The sequence below is a fragment of the Thalassophryne amazonica genome, chromosome 20 (genome assembly GCF_902500255.1).
Source record: "Thalassophryne amazonica chromosome 20, fThaAma1.1, whole genome shotgun sequence".
In the NCBI taxonomy this organism is placed as follows: Eukaryota; Metazoa; Chordata; class Actinopteri; order Batrachoidiformes; family Batrachoididae; genus Thalassophryne; species Thalassophryne amazonica.
In genome coordinates this window covers 37,041,516-37,062,054 of record NC_047122.1, presented here as the reverse complement: position 1 = coordinate 37,062,054, position 20,539 = coordinate 37,041,516, and the positions used below count along the sequence as shown (strand labels likewise).

General features: G+C 42.4%; 1 protein-coding gene across 1 annotated transcript in view; it reads left to right on the top strand.

The window, feature by feature from the left end:
* efna1a (ephrin-A1a) overlaps positions 1-20,518 on the top strand; it is a 38,531-nt gene extending 18,013 nt beyond the window's left edge. The window contains exons 2-5 of the mRNA XM_034160814.1: positions 15,970-16,265; positions 16,557-16,622; positions 16,720-16,812; positions 20,043-20,518. Of these exons, the coding sequence (XP_034016705.1) occupies positions 15,970-16,265; positions 16,557-16,622; positions 16,720-16,812; positions 20,043-20,170 (583 nt within the window). The 3' untranslated portion in view covers positions 20,171-20,518. The remainder of the gene's footprint in view (positions 1-15,969; positions 16,266-16,556; positions 16,623-16,719; positions 16,813-20,042) is intronic.
* Positions 20,519-20,539: the final 21 nt, after the last annotated feature.

Below are 20,539 nucleotides of genomic sequence, written 5' to 3'. Positions count from 1 at the left end.
AAATCTGGTCATGTTTCCTGCATAAATAAATGTTATCCATTCTTTGTGCTCAAACGCCAAAGCAGGGGCGAATCCAGATGGAATGGGGGCGTGGGGCAAGGATGTGCCCCAAGCCCCCACAACACCCCTAGATTAAAGGTCCAGTTTTGAAGCCTTTTTTTTTACTACAACTACTAATACTACTTAAAATAATAATAATTTTGACAAGTAAAATGTTTAGAGAGAATTTAAATGTTAGAAAAATGTTAGAAAGAATTTAATAGTTACATTTATAAACAATGTAGGTTAGAAATTGCAAGTTTTACTGTTACAGTGCTGTCAACAGTTAAATATGAGGTCAAGAAAGATTATTTTACTTTTTATAAAACAAGTATTTATTTTCATTGAAGTCAAGAAAGGCTGACTATAAAGTGAGTTTTGGCAAAACAAGTATCGTTGTCATGTTGAGGTGGCAGAGGGTTGTTGTCGGCAGCTGGGAAAAGTAACTAAAAAAGTAACTAGTAATCTAACTTAGTTACTTTTCCAATTGAGTAATCAGTAAAGTAATTAAGTTACTTTTTCAAGGAGTAATCAGTAATCAGTAATTGGATTACTTTTTCAAAGTAACTGTGGCAACACTGCTCGTCCCCCACGTATTTGTGTCCATAAATGTAAATAAAGCCGGTTAACGAAATAAAGGCTGGAAACCCTAAGCGGTAAAAACTTTACTTTTCCAGAAAAACATCTCTCGTGCAAGATCCCGCGAGTGAGTACTGCTTATTATGGGATGCATAATGGTGGCAAATGAAGAAAGTTTGAAAATTTAGACAGTTTTTTGTCAGGAAAATGGAAAGATAAAAGACGAACATGGCAAGTGTGTCCGAGAAATCGATAAAGATTCTGCAAAGAAAAGTTAGCATGGACGTAGTTGGACAAAGTAATACTGCCGACGACCTGCAGCCGTGATGCAAGTTAGTACTTATTTAAAAAAAATTGAACTAAGAGGGTAAGAAATAAACTAAGAAGATACAAAAAAAGGGTTGAACACATCAACAAGGGACATGAGTGGGGCCCATGTTTCACCGGGATTCAACATAAATGACTGAAAAACAGTAAAATACCACAGAACCGTCTAAATGTGATTTTTGTTATTCCTTTGAGTACTGATAGTCAACATACCTGTTTTTTAATTGAAAAAGCATCATTTGTAGTTTGGTCTTGAGTGGATTTTATCATGATTTACATGTACATTGGACTATTTGGTTTCAGTAATGACAAACATTGATTTGGAATGTCTTTTCACAGTAAATCTTGATACAATTTATTACGAATTGTTATTCACGGCCAAGATTTTAAACAAGTAAAGGTATAAATGAGAGCCATTTTTTATCCACTTAAAATCATCTTTTCATCTGTTAAAATTCACAATAGCTCCTTTTAAAGTGTTACCCCGACAACCGGCCCTGAATTGGGCCAGATACTGGCTTCTCTCTCCTAGCCTGTGATTGGTTGGTGGCCGAGATGCTGACGTCAGCGTCACTTTGATGTGGCACAAGCTCTGCTCTCCTATTGGTCGTTTAGGAGTGAGAATTCCCACTCCAAAATGGAGGGCAGTATCTGGCCCAATTCAGGGCCAGTTGTCGGGCTATTAAAGTGTGAGAAATTAAAAATTTCCCCTTTGGGGGAGGAGGGACACTCTCCTCCAGCACCCTCCCCCTCACAGTCGCCCATCTGTCTTTTTCCTTCCACACTCTTCTCATCCCTGAAATGGGCACCATTCTTTTCTGGGAAAGTAGCCTGCATTGGAATGGCATCCCATCCAGGGGACGATCTAGGCTCTCATCCACTTCACACTATGGTGCCGAAGGTAAGCACCGGCACATTCTCGCTGTGAGGCAACAGTGCTAACCACTAAGCCACCGCGCTTCCCTATATAAATAGCTATTATTCTCCAGAATATAAAGCTGAAATTTTAAACTAAAAGCACATCTTGATTGTTTAATTTCTAATCCATTGTGTGTACAGAAGTAAATAGTTACAGATCTGACTTTAAATATGTCCAACTGCTTTTACTGCTGCCCCCTAGAGACCACTTGTATTATTGCCATTATTAAATCCATTCATCTGTGGAATTCATTACACTGTTTGTAGGGGGATTTTAAAAAAACCAAACCCGTAAACATGAAAGTTTTATCTTGTGGAAATCAATCTGGGCGAAATCAATTGTGCTGTACCTCGTGAGAAATGTGATGTCGGCGGTGACCTTTTTCCGCTGTGGACCTGATCGGATACAAACGCCTCAGGAGACGGTTGTAAAGAGCGTATGTATTTATCCGAGCTTAACTCAGACGAATGAGCCAATTATTTCTCTGCTGGACTTAAAGGTTTGTTGTTTTGCTAGTTTAGCCACGAATGCTAGTGGAATGACCAATGACCCGCACAAATGAAGCCTGAGTGACAGGCGGAGAGAGGTGTCAGGTGGGGGGAGGGGGGGGGCACACATTGCAAAATAACGAAGGCTTGTAAATTGTGTAAAGAGGGCGGAGCCAAAAGAGTTGGGCTGCATTTGTTTCTATGGCGACTTGGTCTTTGTGCTTGGCTCTGCGAATGTTGGGTCGAAAACCTGCATATTTGGAATGCCACCCAGGACAGGTTGCGATTGGTTCAGCAAGGTCTGGGGTGGGGGGAGGGGCCAAGTGACACGAGGATCTGGTTTGCTTATTGAGCGATGACAGACGGACAGAGAGTGGGAGGGGCCGGCTGACACTGATGGATGACTTCATAGACGGATGAACCAAAAACAATTTCAGCAATAACAGTAACCAGTTGTGCTTCACTGATGTGCATCTTTCTTTAGATTTCACTAACTTAACATCCAGTCTCTTTCATTTTTTTTTTTTTTTTTTTTTAACCGCTTGCTTTTCCTCGTGCAGCCACTCGCACGCACATACACAGCCTGTGTGCCTCTTTTGGAACTCTAAAGATTTAGTGTAATACCCTGACTGTGAGTGTGGACAATGGGAGAAAAGCTCCGCCCTGCCTGTCTCACGCCTCGCTTCGTCCCCAGCTCTCGGCCCCGAGTCTGGGCCCCACTGTCCGCTCTAAGCCTCCGTGTTAAGCAGAGTCTGGTCCCGATGAATGGACCTGAGCTCAGCCTCCGGTCCACCCAATAATCCAGGCTTGGCCAAGCTGATTAGGTGGTCCTCACATTCCGGTTCGCTCATCCATGTCATGGGTCGCTCACCTTTTATGGACGACAGGTTTGTTGCATTGAAGAGAAAACGAGAAGACCTTACCTCATCAATTCCGCGATGCTTTTGTGTTGCTGTAGTTGGAATGTCCCAGTAACTTAAAGGATACGTTTGCTTTTCGAGTCTTTTTCAAACACACCTTTGAGTGTTGTACTCACTTTTTGCTGACTGCTTTGGGACAAATATTTTTGAAAAATTTGTTTGGGGAAAGAATGAATGAGTGGGAACATGGCAACTTTACAGGAGTTTAAAAATCTATGTAAACTCAAACCACGAGGCAACAAAATAAGCTAGCATTCTACTTCATAGTCATCAGTACGTTAATTGTACGAAGAAATGAGGCTAGCTAGCGGGTTTCTTTCCGTAATACCAATTTTTTTCAACCCTGCATCCGTCTTGGATGTTAGTTCCAGTCAGTTTGACTATGGCTGGGAAATAATAGGGCTGGAATGATGCGTTGCGAATTATGAGATTAGTATCGTGGAGCCTGTATCGAATTGTATTGCTTTTTGAAATGCAGATCATGATACTACTAAAAGTCAACTACTCCACGGAAGAAAGAATAATGTCTTGGAAAAAAAAAAAGGGTTGCAGTGGCAGTAGATTAAGCAGCTCAACCCACACATCCCTATCCTTGGCCAAGCCCCTCCCCCTAGCCCAAGGGAAGTGTGATGTCACCAACTCCATGGAAATGCAATGGATTACCAGGGTATATCAGTGTTTGATATTGGGGTGAAAAAATACAATTTAGTACATCTTAAAAATCTCACTACTGTTACAATAACACCACGAGACAACGGTGGATTATCCTGGTTCAACACGAACACCCTCCCAGCCCTTTTAAGGCAGGAGTGGACAGTAGCGTGCCACGAAGGACGCTTTTCAGTGCAGTGATCACCTCAGCAGGTGCTTTTAGTGATGATTTCCTCCCTTTGACTTATAGTCTCCATCATCTGTGACATTATCTGCTGAGGTGATCTGTAGCAAGGCAAATTTTCACTCACTCAGGTTTTCGAAGGTGTGGATAATTCAGTTCCATTTATTTTATTTATATAGCACCACATCACAACAAAGGTGCCTCATGGCGCTTGACATGGGCGTTCTTTAGGAAGAAATCACAAGGTTCCAAACCTTGACCATCCGGGATGTATATCTGTGAAAGTGTCCACCACCTTGCTACTTTAGCTGGAGAACAATAGCCTTTAGCATCTACATCCATCCATACAGACCCATGGGAAGTGAACTTTTGTGAATGGCCTGATTATTCTGTTTTCGGTTTACTACAGCTGTAATGATTTGGAAGAGGGTTATGGCTCGGGATATATTTAGTCACATTCCTGACACTTTGTATTGCATTTTTGCCAACATGCCAACACAGACCTCCGTGTATCTCTGGAGATGCTGAAGGCTAATTTACACCTTCACAGAACAAAGACATTTATAAAGCGTCACTATCTGCTTGCTTTGAGGCAGACCTGATTAACAAACCCACACCTACGGGCGATGTTACGAAAAGATGTTGACCCTAGAGTAACCTTATGGCCTACGGGCAAAGTGCAAATTGCACACATTTGATATGTTGAGGTTTACATCGAGCTGAGCACTTCACACACCTGTTGTTCAAACAGGTGCAGTGCAGAATCAATGATTCAAGAAAGTGTATGTGGCTAAAATTCTGCAGTGCCAATTTGGCGATGGTCCCACCTTTGATCCATGGAGCGTCCTCCTCGCCTTAAGAGTTACAGCATTCCACAGGGCATTCGGGTGCAAAGATGAGAGCGGGTGATGGATGGATAAAAGGAGGAGCTAGAGGTGGAGAGGAAAGCAAAACGCCAGCCAGAGAGATTAAAGAAAAGAGATTAGCCTCCTGCTTCCAAAGAAGCTCTGATAAAACAGGAATTCTTTCGAAGGAGAGGAAGAGGAGACTGGGAACAGTCTGTAGAGGGTTATTTTTTTTTCACCAAAGTGCATGTTTGTATTTGCTTGTTTGACCACTCGACATTCCCTGACTGCTACCATCTGTGTTCATTATCCACCTTATCATGACAGAAACCCACTCCCAAATTCCTCCGAGCTCAGCAGATGCACTGTGCACGCACACACTTAAATGTGTTCAATATGAGGGTGTGCAGCGAATTGACAGCGCGCGTTGTGTCTCAGCAGAATGAGTACAGTTGTACCACCATTTGGATTGTGTTGTGCCCGTCAAGCTAATTGTCAAATACAAATTCCTGAAATCATGATTTGTGTTTTTACCAAATCATTAATTAAGCTGCAGCTGACCATGATCAAATGACCAATAATTTTCAGAGTGGATTTGCTCGCAAAGGAGACCAGAAAGCTTGTTTTTGGTGCATAGCGCGCCCCTTTAACAGCCAGGCTATGCTAGTTAGCTCAGTTGCAATTTAGATAAATTATATGTAGCATACGTACATACATGGTCCAAAAAGTGTAGTTGATCATCAGTCAAGACACCCAGAGTTCCTGCTACTGTGGTTTGAGTAAGACGCATCAACTAACAAAAAAACCAAGCAAGTCAGTATGAATCTTGTATTTCAGTCAGTGTTTAACTTTGATGACTCAGCGTGGCTAGTGTTTTTGCATTAAATATTTACTTTCATTTTCTCAAACATCAGCAATATCACTTTGGCTTATTAGTAGGGAAAATTAAGTTCCACATTTTTCAATCCGTCTGAATTGTGTGCGTCAGACATGATCAATGTCGCCATGTTTTTCTGACCGTTTGGTGTTGCAAAAACCCAGGCATGATGACACCTGACAGGACATCGCGATGCCAAACTGCATCATGCAACATGAAAATCGGCTACATTGACTCTGTACATAAACCTGCGTAATTCTCCACTTTTGCACACAGAAAATGATCAGGAATAAATCAAGAATTTGACCAATGATCTGAATAAACTGTGGCATCAATATTAATTAGAATCTCATCAATTCCCACCTCTAATTACTGGATGTTATCAAGTTGTTTACCAATGAATATGGCTTTATACACCCTTCAGAAAACCATACACCCTGAGGCCTTGTATAAAGCCATATTCATTGGTAAACAACTTGATTTTATCATATACAGTGGTCCCTCGTTTATCACGGGAGTTATAAAGGCGAAATCCGCGAAGTCGTCAGCATTATTTTTTTACAATTATTATAGATGTTTTAAGGCTGTAAAACCCCTCACTACACACTTTATGCATTTTCTCAATCAGGCATTAACATTTTCTGACTTTTCTCTCCTGTGTAAACACAAAGTTCAAACCTTAGCAGAAAAAAAATAGAACGTTTTCCTATAAATAATTATGATGGCTTTTAGAACTAATGAATTTAATTTTAACGATCAACCTACGAGGTTGGACACGTAAGAAATTGTTAATATTGACTCACTAGTATTTCATAGTTCCTCTGACTGCGCCTCTTCGTCATGGCGCCGCTCCGCTGTCCAGATTGGCTGATTAACAAGGCGACATTCATTTTGTGGTTTTTACTCCGGTGGTATGAAAAATATTACCCGTCCGTGAAAAGGGTGTATTGCTATTTATTTTTTAGTGTTTTATCTAATCATATTGGCGTATCATTTATAGGTATATGATAACAAGGCAAACTCAAGGGAAAATGTACCAAATTCCCATAGATGGGGAGGGGAAATGGCTTTTTTTGCTTCTGTAACATATGGCAGGTTGAATGAAACCAAAATGTGACCACTTTTCTTTGTTACCAAGCTAGCTAATGCTAACAGGCTAAGTCACCTGAATTTGGATGATTAACACTTTCTTTTTTGTGTGTGTTTGGATTGGGGCTGGTTCTTATTATGGGCAATGTTGGGTGCAAGTATGCCCTGCAAACTGACCTCTATTACCGTGGCACTACATCCAGTTGACACACAGGCTGCGAGCATACAAATTAAATAATATATTAAAACTTGACTCAACAGAAATATAGCACAGACTTCTTAGATGGTTTCGTCGTGCAATTAACCCCACCGCAAGTCATATTATGTCAGATATTTTTGATCAAATGCTCAGATAGGACAAACACAGTTGAGTCCAGAGCAGCTAGCAGCCACTGCTAGCGGGCCGTACACCTGGCACACTGTCACTCAACCGGACCACGCCTTTAATTATTTATAACTTTCTGGAATAAAATAGCTACAACTGATGAGTTATAAAAATAAAATTTAAAAACTAGTTCACCCTCCATGCATTTGTCGTGATCGGGTAAACTAGCTATAGGACCAAAACCAGTTGTTTTGTACCAGGCTGTAAGTGTTTACCTCTGATGTACAGTTGGAACTTTAACATTTGCATCTATGAGGACAGTCTTGCATTTGGAGCCAGCCTCAAGTGGCCGTTCAAGGAATTGCACAATTTGGCACCTTAGCATTGGCTTCATTTTTCAGCATCCAAAGGTTTCTTGGAGATGTAATTGTTTTCATAGCTACGCCATCTGAGTTGTCTACATTAATACCTATTTTTAAGACACCCGATGACCTATGTTTCCTTGCTTCAAGGTGCACCATCTTGAGTGAATCCATAGATTGCGCTGCATTGAAATCAACCAAAAACGTCTGTGGTAATTTGGCTGAAAATGATGGTATAACCACTTCTTGAGACAATTTCTGCACACAATCCTGACTTCATAGTCACCATAGTCCAATAAATCATCCTTAAACGGGAATATACCGGCTTGTGTGAGCTTGTTTTTCTGAAAGTGTTGCTGTCATTAAAATGGAGCATCCTGCAGTTCATTTAACCAGCAACTACAGAACACCAGCCTGGAAGGAGCAAATAAAAGGAGCACACACAGACAGCACAAAAGAGAAAGAGGCGATTTCATCTGCCAAAGTGAAGGTAGCGCCATTTGACTTTGTTAGCTCAACCTTTTCACACAGAGGCCAAAGAGCTCTTTGAAGTGCGTTACTCCAATCAGTTAATTAAGCAGATGATGTGGAACATTTCAATGCCGAGGCATTAGGGGGGAACAAAAGGCAGCGGGATAATTAAAACTCGTTGCCATTAATAAAAGGGGGCTAGCTGGCGTCCCTCGGTGAATATTCAGCCGCCATTCTCTCTCTGCTAAGTGAAGTATTCCATCAGCGCAGACAGACTGTGAATAGAGACACTGTATGAAATGGTGACATTGATAAAGCAACTGTAGCACTCGCATGAAAACTCTTACTGAGGGGAAACTTCAAAAGTCGTTCCCAGCTCGAGCCCTTTGACCGGCCCCGCCCACGCCTATTCATACCCTACCCCCCACCCCGCCCCCACTTCTAACTGCCTGAAGGGGCCGGGGAAGTGTGGTGCAGGAGGACATAATTACCCCCTTCAGGGCAAATTTAATACCCCCTTTTTGTGTTTTAATTACTCCCCCCTTCCGATGAACACATTGGGACCATACCGCAGCTAGCTTGTAATCAGGACTCGGGCCGCGGGAGGGATTGGGGGAGTTTTGAGTTTATTTGTGTATTCAGTGTTTGCAGGAGGATGATAACTTTGTCAGGCAAAAGCAGGCGTCACTATTTGTTCAATGGTGTTATCGATTCGACTGAAATTGGAAGTGGCAGAGGGGGAAAAAGCGTGTTTGCGCCAATCTGGTAAACAGAGCGTGACAGGCAAACTCCAGATAAGCACTAAGCTGCCTGGGTCACGGCGAAATGATAATTATTGCTTTCCTACTAAGTTGGCTAGCACACACTATTATCAGTAGAGCTAAATGGAAGTTTCATCAGTTTGTTTAAAAAGGTGCTTCTTTCTAATGGACCTGTGTTGCTGTCGTAATACAACCCCTGGCAAAAATTATGGAATCACCGGCCTCGGAGGATGTTCATTCAGTTGTTTAATTTTGTAGAAAAAAAGCAGATCACAGACATGACACAAAACTAAAGTCATTTCAAATGGCAACTTTCTGGCTTTAAGAAACACTATAAGAAATCAAGAAAAAAAATTGTGGCAGTCAGTAACGGTTACTATTTTAGACCAAGCAGAGGGAAAAAATTATGGACTCACTCAATTCTGAGGAATAAATTATGGAATCACCCTGTAAATTTTCATCCCCAAAACTAACACCTGCATCAAATCAGATCTGCTCATTAGTCTGCATCTAAAAAGGAGTGATCACACCTTGAAGAGCTGTTGCACCAAGTGGACTGACATCAATCATGGCTCCAACACGAGAGATGTCAATTGAAACAAAGGAGAGGATTATCAAACTCTTAAGAGGGTAAAGCATCACGCAATGTTACAAAAGATGTTGGTTGTTCACAGTCAGCTGTGTAAACTCTGGACCAAATACAAACAACATGGGAAGGTTGTTAAAGGCAAACATACTGGTAGACCAAGGAAGACATCAAAGCGTCAAGACAGAAAACTTAAAGTAATATGTCTCAAAAATCAAAAATGCACAACAAAACAAATGAGGAACGAATGGGAGGAAACTGGAGTCAACGTCTGTGACCGAACTGTAAGAAACCGCCTAAAGGAAATGGGATTTACATACAGAAAAGCTAAATGAAAGCCATCATTAACACCTAAACAGAAAAAAACAAGATTACAATGGGCTAAGGAAAAGCAATCGTGGACTGTGGATGACTGGATGAAAGTCATATTCAGTGATGAATCTCGAATCTGCATTGGGCAAGGTGATGATGCCGTTCCAATGAGATTTCTAAAGATGACTGCCTGAAGAGAACATGTAAATTTCCACAGTCATTGATGATATGGGGCTGCATGTCAGGTAAAGGCACTGGGGAGATGGCTGTCATTACATCATCAATAAATGCACAAGTTTACGTTGATATTTTGGACACTTTTCTTATCCCATCAATTGAAAGGATGTTTGGGGATGATGAAATCATTTTTCAAGATGATAATGCATCTTGCCATAGAGCAAAAACTGTGAAAACATTCCTTGCAAAAAGACACATAGGGTCAATGTCATGGCCTGCAAATAGTCCGGATCTTAATCCAATTGAAAATCTTTGGTGGAAGTTGAAGAAAATGGTCCATGACAAGGCTCCAACCTGCAAAGCTGATTTGGCAACAGCAATCAGAGAAAGTTGGAGCCAGATTGATGAAGAGTACTGTTTGTCACTCATTAAGTCCATGCCTCAGAGACTGCAAGCTGTTATAAAAGCCAGAGGTGGTGCAACAAAATACTAGTGATGTGTTGGAGCGTTCTTTTGTTTTTCATGATTCCATAATTTTTTCCTCAGAATTGAGTAATTCCATAATTTTTTCCTCTGCTTGGTCTAAAAAAGTAACCGTTACTGACTGCCACAATGTTTTTTCTTGATTTCTTATAGTTTCTTAAAGCCAGAAAGTTGCCATTTGAAATGACTTTAGTTTTGTGTCATGTCTGTGATCTGCTTTTTTTGTACAAAATTAAACAAGTGAATGAACATCCTCCGAGGCCGGTGATTCCATAATTTTTGCCAGGGGTTGTAGTACTGGTGGCTCATCTTATCACCCATATATATTGTTTGCACAGTGTCACACAAGGTTTTGTGTGGTGCCATCTGTGTTACATATTTAATGTAACAAGCCAAATTTTTTAAGTGTTTCAAGAAATTTAAATGGTACTGCTAAGGTCAATTATCAAGAAGAGGTTTAGTTATGTGGAGGAGTAGAACCGTGCTCAAAAACAGTCTGATATGAGTCTCCTTTGTCGGACTGTTAGCATATCATACAGCCTACATTCACTATTAAAACATCAGTTTTAGTCATTTGCATTTAGTAACTAGAAGTTTAGCTACAATATCATGTATTACAGTCCATGCTAAATGGATAAATGGACTCCAATTATATAGCGCTTTTCCATCTGCATCAGATGCTCAAAGCGCTTTACACTTATGCCTCACATTCACCCCAATGTCAGGGTGCTGCCATACAAGGTGCTCACTACACACCGGGAGCAATAGGGGATTAAAGGCCTTGCCCAAGGGCCCTTAGTAATTTTCCAGTCAGGCGGGGATTTGAACCCATGATCTTCTGGACTCAAGCCCAACACCTTAACCACTAGACCATCACCTCCCCAGTAGATCATTAAAAGTCTGGATCTTATGCCTCATTTACACCAGACTGGGACCTATATAAGACCTACAAGATCATGACATTTTGTCAACTCTCACAAGTCTTGGCTGGTCTCCGGTGTGATCTGTCATTTGCGTTTACACCAAGCTTGAATTGTGACTGAATTGTGCGAGAGAAAAATATCTTAATATCCGTGATCATTGATGCAACCACATGCAGAGTCAATTGAGAGTCTATTAGAACCCACAGGATCAAGTTGAGAGTGAGTTGAGACGTGAGAGTTTATCAAGACTGATTATGAGACCCATGTATCTGTTAACTGACTGCACAACTTGTGCGAGTGTTTGAAACAGTTCAGTACACTCGCACACCTGTTGGAGGCCGATGGGGACTGACGGCAACCAAGAGGAATCTTTTTTCTGACCACAGAGACCCCATTGTGACCAGCCTGCAATCCCAGTGGGAGTCGGTGAGAGTGATGGTGAGCAGAGGCCATTTTTCAATCACAACTCTGTTGTGGACCCGGTGTAAACGGGGTGTTAGTCTTGATCCAAGACGATCACAAACCCTGGCTTACTGATTCGTCACTCCACTTCTTAAGCACTGACGTTGCTGTAGCAGAGTTTTCAAAAGTCGCTGCTCAAACTCACTAATAAGTGTTGCAAACATTGTAAATGTCAGTGATAAGTCTGATATTTCTAATAAGACTGTCTTCTCATCATGGTGGCCCTGGGCTTCCTCCTTGCTGGGTCATGTTTCCTCATCCTTGTTTATTCGTGGGGTCATTATTACAGCAATAATTAAAATTTTACTGAATTATAATGAAAATATTATTGCAATAAGGTGGCAGGAGTGTTTTGTGACTGAAAAATATCAGCAAGAGTGAAGTGCAAAGTTTATAAGACAGTAGTGAGACCGGCTATGTTGTACGGCTTAGAGACAGTGGCACTAACAAAAAGACAAGAGGCAGAGTTGAAGATGTTGAGATTCTCTTTGGGAGTGACAAGAATGGACAGGATTAGGAATGAACATATCAGAGGGACAGCTCAGGTGGGACGGTTTGGAGACAAAGTCATAGAGGGGAGACTGAGATGGTTTGGACATGTGCAGAGGAGGGACCCAGGGTATATAGGGAGAAAGATGCTGAGGATGGAGCCACCAGGCAGGCGGAGAAGAGGGAGGCCAAAGAGGAGGTTTATGGATGTGCTGAGGGAGAACGATTGATCTGCTGTGCTGACCCCTAACGGGAACAGCCAAAAGAAAAAGATGATGTGGAACAAGCTCACAAAATGACCCATAACCAGCTTCAATGACTCCCATCAGCTCCCATGATGTTTGCTTGTCCCTGGTTTATGAACATGTGTGTGAAAAATAACTATGCTGAGTATCATGTCTCTGTTTTGAGAGAAGCTTGAACTATGTAAATTAAAAAGACAGGTTTTGGGGGGGTTTTTTCATTCATCGTAGTCAGTGACGACCTTGACATCTTAGTTTGCAGTTGATGGTAGATGATGAGTTTGAAGGTGGTTGACTGATTCAGTTCTGGCACTTGGACATGTAGCAGCTTGGTGGATGGTGCGCTGGTGGCAAACAAACTATTGAGGGAGGGGAGTGCATTCAGGCAGAGAGGGTGAGGGGAACGGGGGGGTATCCAGAGGGGAGCAGGAATCAGGACCTGGAGTTTGGAGCCGCGGTGTCTGTGTGCCTTTTACCAGCGGCTACCGCGGAGTCCACTGGCAGCAAACGACACCAGCTAATGAGCAACAGGGGCCAGTGCCTGTGCACTTTGATCGTAACTCACATATGGACCTTGTCACACGGATCCAAATGCTACTCACATTTATGGATTTTTATGAGGAAAAATAGTACAGTTCCTCATGAAAAAAAGAGATCTCAACCAGAGCAACAAAGGTGTCAATTTGGCGCCCCTTAGCTGCCTCACAGCTGTAGATCTGATTAAACGGTAGCCGGCGTCAAACACACTGGCCCTGGCTGCCTGGTTCGCTACCGTTGAAAGATTGAAGAGCCGCGCGTCTACTCGTTGCAAAAGCAACATAACTCTATATTAGACACACATTCTTGGAGCGTGTTGTGAAAATATGGAAGTCTGTCAAACGTCAGCGATTCTCAGGGAACCCCTGGCGACTGGGAACAGTAGGACACTGTAAACTGATAGGCATCATCTTGGGGGGGGGTGTATTGGGGTTTGGTGGGGCAGTGAGTAGGTAGCTCCTGCTTTAGGTTGTTGACTGATGAGGAATTACGGAAAGCGTGTGTTTGTAGCGGCGAGCTCCCGCTGCAGGCTGGTGATAGATGGCTTTGGTTGAGGAGGGAGCATTAGCTGTGAGCCACCCCCGGAGCAGTCTCTCCGTCGGGGGGCAAAATACCTTTAGCGACACTCCCTGGTGATAAAATCAGAAAGGACGCTTCAACAAGAACCGCCCTCAGCCTAAAGCAACTCCAAAGTAACACTTTAAACTTCTATCCCACGAAGGATTTCGGATCTGTGTTGTTCTGCTTCCAGTTCACAATACAGAACCTTTTGGACTCTGTACTGAGGGTACATTTCAGTCGCAGCAGAATGACCTGAGCATAAAATTTTTTCCATTTTCTTGTGGGACCTACGTAGTTTCAAAAACTGCCTCCAGTAAGCGGGAAACTTTCCAGTAGACAAACAGCACCTGAATAAATTGTTTTGCAGCAACCGCATCCTGTGGCTGTAAGTTGGGTTCATTTAACAGGGATCTGAGGTCTTGTGGAGTGTTTGCCTAAGCACAAAATTGCTGACAATTGACTGGAGTGCATCCAGAAGGGACAAGTTCATTCATTCAAGCAAACATGGACACTTCAAACATGCACTTCAGAGCTATTTTAAACGTGTAGACTTTTGATTTTTCACATAAATGTAAGTAACATTCATGTTGACGAGGGCTGCCATGATTAGTCGACTAGTCACGACTACATCGACTATTGAAACTGTCGACAACTAATTTAGTAGTCGACGAGTCATTTGCTTTGAATCTTGAACCAATGAAGCGGTGCTTCGATTCTTTGCTTCGCTCCTCTTCAGAAGCAGCAGCTCCGCTTCTTATTCTCTCTCAAAGCCATTAAAATATGTCAATTGTGTCACTTTTGTGCGGATTAAAGTGACTAACTGGGACTCATGTCTTATTGGGAGAAAGAAACGAGAATCGCTCTCCGTTCCATTGCTCCAAACGCTGGGCCACCGAGTCAAGTTAGAAAGATAGAGTCTGCTCGGAATTAATAGCTTCAAAGTGAATCTCCATTTAAATCAAATGACATCTCTTTCCAAACGTTGTTATACAAACAGTAAACTGCAAACAATCAAAATGTGTTGGGTTTTTTCATGCCAAAATGAGACGTCCTGGCTGATGAGCTGCAGCCCAAGACTCTGTGGCTGCAGACCTGCAGACTCCAGCAGCCAGCTGAGCTCAGCTCAGACGTATGGAGCAACATCCATGACGTTAATGTCTGAAAGGAAATGCTATCTATGTCCAGAGATCAAGGATCCACCATGTAGAGTTTATTTATGTCCAGAGATCAAGAATCCAGTGACCAATTTCATATTCATTTACTTTAAGACTCAGTTAAATGTTGTTGACATAGAAAACCTGTAAAGCCTACTTGTAGCACACAGAAAATTCACAGGAGATATCGATAAGGGAATCGATAAGGAATTGGATTGATAAGCAGAATCAATAATGGTATTGATATCGATCAAATGTGATAAGTTGCAGTTTACACGTGATCCAACTAGTCAGCTAATCGCAAAAATAATTGTTGACTAGTCAACTATCAAAATAGTCGTTTGTGGCAGCTCTGATGTTGACACATGAGACAGTAGACCTGTGTGAGTGAAGGTCTTACCTCCATGCAAACACTACAATATGTAGTGTAGCAGTGCCATATAGATATCTCTGTCGTGACACGCCGGACATATGTCACAGTTTGTATTAAAAACATTTGTCCAGTATAGAGCCTCTTTAAGCATGTTTTTTAGACAGTCATGGGGAGGGTGGGGGGGGGGGGGGGGGGGCGTAGTGGAGGGTCGGCAGCCTTGGCGCTCTGTGTTTGTAATGAGAGGGAGCGTGATGCGAGATGTTTAAAGATTTACTACACTCATGCTGCATGTGCTCATCTGTTTTTCTGACTCTAATGAAAGGGTCAAAACATGTGCTTTGCCTATTTTTATCCTCACATCATGTTAAGCACTTAAAACTCCTCATGTCAGCTTTTCATTGAGGATGCGTCTCATCCTAAAGATGTCAATATTGATCTACTGTCTGATTGCTGAGGTTCCGGTCGGGACATCATCCAGCTCGTGTGCGCAGTGTGCGTCCTTAACATGGCGTTAGGCAGAGCAGCTACACTGGCCGCACGTTAGTCCATATTTATGTGCATGTTCACTCCAGATGACCCTGACCCGTGTTGCGTTTCCCCATCTTCATTCCGCTTGGACACGTGCATGAATGGTCACGTTCTGCCTCTTTATTCTCTCATTCACAGAACTCTGGCTTTCCTCTGATTTCCCCGATGTGCGCTGGCGTGTAGCCGATCAATATATAATCACAGGCTTTGAGGTTTATATTTATTACCGTTCTGCTGCTATCACCACGGTTATCAGTCTCCTGCCACCTGTGTAATCGTCCCCCACCCATCTCTTATCCCTGCAGGTTCCGGTGGGATGACTACACCGTGGAGGTGAAGCTTAATGACTACCTGGACATCGTGTGCCCCCATTACCCTGAGGGCGAGGTCCCCTTACTGGATGCCGAACGCTATGTGCTGTACATGGTCGAGCGCGAGGACTACGAATCCTGCAAACCGCAGTCGTACGACCAGATGCGCTGGGAGTGTGGCCACCCGTTCGCCCCTCATGCACCCGAGAAGTTCTCTGAGAAGTTCCAGCGTTTTACTCCGTTTACTCTGGGCAAGGAATTCCGACAAGGAGAAAGCTACTATTATATCTGTAAGTAACAGATAGCAAAATTGTTGCACATACGTTACTTTGCTGAGGACATCTTTGCACACTTGAGGACGTCTTTCAGTTTTCTAGCCTAATTTTAGTACTGGCACCTTTATCGCGGCTGTAATTAAACAGCAGGACAAGACACTCTGTCTGTTCACAGATGGCTTCCGAAGGATTTGTTTTGCTTCTGCTTCCCAGTGTATGCGTGTATGAAATGGGATTAAGAGGCCAGTAGAGGCTAAGTGAACAAGTTAGGCTGTTAACACCTGTGTTCTTTCCTCTTTCCTACAGCCAACCCTTTGCACCACCACGGTGAGGACTGCCTCAGGCTGCGGGTTAACGTCGTAGCATCTGACGGTGAGTGTTGCAGCCCTGCTGGCTAAAAGACGAAGACATTGTCACCCATTTGTACTTGTCTTGGACACAAAGTAATTGATGGATATTTTCTTTTCAGGCTCCCAAGAGGCCAGAGTGGCCAAAGGGGGAGGTGCAGGCGGGGCTGGAGCTGGAGGCAGGGTTCACAACCCGTCCAATAGGCTACCAGCAGGTATGTTGACCAATCAGAAGTCCTTTCCTGGTTCATGCTTCTTGCAGATGCAGATGTTAATTTAATGGCAATCACAGCCAAGGTATTCGGTAGCAGCTTTAGCTTTGATTGATGATTGGTTAAAGGAAGAGAAGGTGGTAAAATTCATGTGAGAATTAAAAAAAACAAAAAAAAAACAATTAAATCTCCATTTATGGCCATCTGAGAGCAAGTTTGTCTAAAGCCTCGTTTATGCTCAACATATATGGATGGGTGGAGCGTTCTGTGTGTGTCCATTTTCTGAAACTTATGGATGATGACGAAACAGAGCAGTACCACCTAAAATCATAGGAGCAGTGGTTTAAATAAGACAACTCTAGGCTAAAAGACACAATGAAGACATTTCAAAGTGGCAGAAAAATTTGACAAGTTTTTGTATCCATAAATTTTATGTTCTTAAGTATCTAATGGCCTCACAAAACACCTCCGATACACTGCTGCGTACAATTTTCTCTCTTTTGCAGAAGACACATTATTATGTCTTCTTCAACTTTCACCATATTTGATGTCAAACATTTTTAACCATGTGTAGTGCCCTCTAGTGGAAATATTGCTTAACATACCAACATAAATGATGTATGGAAACGTGAGCAGTGATGGTTACTTCATTTGGAATGCACGGACAGATCACATACAGTGATGGAGCATAATGAACCTTTAGAGAGACGGGAAACCAAAACCACTGTGAGCTATAGAGTAACTGGAAAGAAAACTCATGAAGTAGACCTCCTAGAACATTACATCGTTTCCAGAGCAGATTGTGTGACCACCAGAGTTAGCTGAACATATCACAGAACAATGTAAATAACAGAGCTCCCCAAACCCTGGAGACACAAACGTGTCTGTAACTAACGGCAGAAATGACACAGACACAACAAGGACTCTTTATCCATGCACTGCCAGAATGCATTATTGCACCAAAACAAAGAACAGCAAAAAAAAAAAAAATGGCTCCTCTGTGATCACCTTCACGTTTTTCCTATTTAACACAGCTGTGTGAGTGAGGAGCTGGAATGTCTGGGTTTGAGATTGTCCTGGATCAAGACTGAAATCCAGGCTTTCAACAGATTCCAGGACTCGGCCATCAGAAGCGCATCTGTATGCGGGGAAAGTGTTGAACTCGTGGAGTCGTTCATTTATCTCAGCAGTGACGTTCCAAGTCTTTTGGGTCCTGGTGCTTCCTGTCTTACTGTATGGTTGTGAGACTTGGACTCTACTAAAGTACAGTAAAGGAGCCTTGACACTTGCATAACTTTGATTTGAGCATGTGCATGCACTCTGCCGTGCAGGAGAGTGAACTCATCGCAAACCATTGTAAACTGTGCACGGCTTCGTGCAAGTGCACAAAGAAAATTTTGAAATGCTCAAAATCTCTGCGACGCATTAATTATGTGCACTTCACGAAGATTGCGCAAACAATTAAAAAACACTCCGTGTGAATGCGATGCAGTGACACTCCATCAGCGCACCGCATCACAGCACTGCTTGTCTGAGCAATTATAACAAGATGTTAAATCTATCATAAACATATGTTTACAGCTACTCACAGGAAGGAATGAACATGCAGCTGTTTTACCAAGCCATTACAATGTAAACCAGGGGTTTTCAAAGTGTGGGATAGTGAGCTCCCCCCCCTCAAAGAACGAATGAATAGCTGCGCTCCCACCCCCCAACGACACACATACACAATTTCAACGTCTTCGTGTGTTTCTTTTTATTCTTTTACACATGCTAAACACATCTTAAATATATTTGTGTTTTTAAGGAACTGTCTATGCATTTACACATTTTACACCCTTTTCAAACATTTTAAGCTTATTTTTAAAGAACTTTCTATTCTTCTGTTTTTACCTTTTGTCATATTTTAAACATCATTTTTTTAACATTTAAACATCTGTGTGTTTTTAAACATCTTTGACATAATGAACACTTTTTAACATAAATAATATTAATTAAACTTTTATAAATATTTGGTTTCTCATCTAGTCTCACTTCTTGTTTAGTGTGAGCAATGAGTCTGGGTCTTTGACGTGCACAGGCGGCTGATGCGGTGATGCACTATGGAGAGGAGCAAATGAAGTTCGTCATCTATTTTCTTCTTTTTTTGGTTGCCCCAAACTCTGACTTCTCACTGGTAGATTTACGCACTAAAAATGTTAGCTAACATGCCAGGGGCAAAATGGATACAAGGTTTTCTTTTTCCTTTTTTTCACCCTTATTTTTTGCACACACACACACACACACACCCCCCCCCCACCCCCACTGACGTAAACATTACAAATAATTCCCTTTTAGACTGTTCCAAATGTGTTCTCCACCTCATGAAGCACAGGAAAGAAAGAGAGAAACAAAAAAGCTCCAGCTGAAATGGTCCTCTATGATTCCGGAAGTGATTAGAGGTGTTTTCAATAGCCAAACTCAGAGAAAATGATTAATCCGCTATGAAATAATTATTTTATATATGCATCCAGCACACAAGGCATCCAGCTGGGAACACAGCGGGTGGCATCTTCACGGCGAAGTCGGTGGGAGTGCGGACCCAAAATGGGTGCAAGTGTCAAGGCACCTTAACACTGGATGGACTTTTTGTCAAATTAATGGTTACTTAAGGAAACTCGGGTGACACATACCACTTACTTATTGAGAGAACATTACAACATTTTGGTAATGTGGCACGTTTCCCGGGGCGTGATCCAGGATGCAGGTGTCTTGGTGTTGATGACTGGAAAAAGCCAAGGGGATGCCCACATTTTACTTTCCAAAAGGTGGGAATGGACTAGCTGTCTGTTTGGATGATTATCATCCAGGACACAAGGCGGTTCTGTCATGTGATTGATGCAGCAGTGTGTGGCACCAACACATTTCCTGACCTGAGCTGTCACAATGTGCTTTGTGAGTTTTCCATAACTGGTGTTGTGGGGTTTTTTGTTTGTTGTGTGGGATGTTTTTCCTAATTCAGGATGGGTTAAAGAAATGGTTTTGTCATATAGCGCCCCAGAATTTCTGTGGATAAAACACGGTCTTCTAGAGGGGGGAAAAAAAGCCCACAGCAACTATTAAAGCAGGTAAATACTATTTCAGAACCTGCTGTGAAGCATGAACCAGGCCAAAGTATCCCTTTAAAACAAGCATTTACAATGTCAACATTGTATGTGGTCATAAGTTCTTCTTATTTATCTCCCATCTTCCAGCAGATGACCCGGTGGTGGCTCTTCCAGAGGTCCAAAAGAGCGTTCGGACCAGCTCAGGAGTGACGACTATATCCCTCTCAATCCTCTCATTGCTGGTCCCATTTTCACTACTGCTGCTGTTACACTGAGAGTACGTGAAAGAACGGTTTATTTTTAGACTGGAATTTTTTTTTTCAGGGACTACAATGAAGACAGTCTGCGGGGATCCAACCACAGACTCAAAAAATAAAATAAGACTTCTTCTGCCCAGTGCTGGCCACAGGGAGGGAGTTTGGAAGCTTGTAAAGAGCAGACAGACTCGTGCACAAAATGTGCTGAGTAGCTGAGACGGAACATTCTGTATGTGTGTCTTCTGGTTTCTCCAAAAGGTGACAGTATTTTTCTTCGGAAAGCTTCAGCCCTCCTTGAACTGAAAATGTTTGGGGCTGTCATTTAAAGGAAAACCCTGAAATCCTGTAAGAAAGATGAAGAGGAACTTAAAAAGGAACAATCAGGAA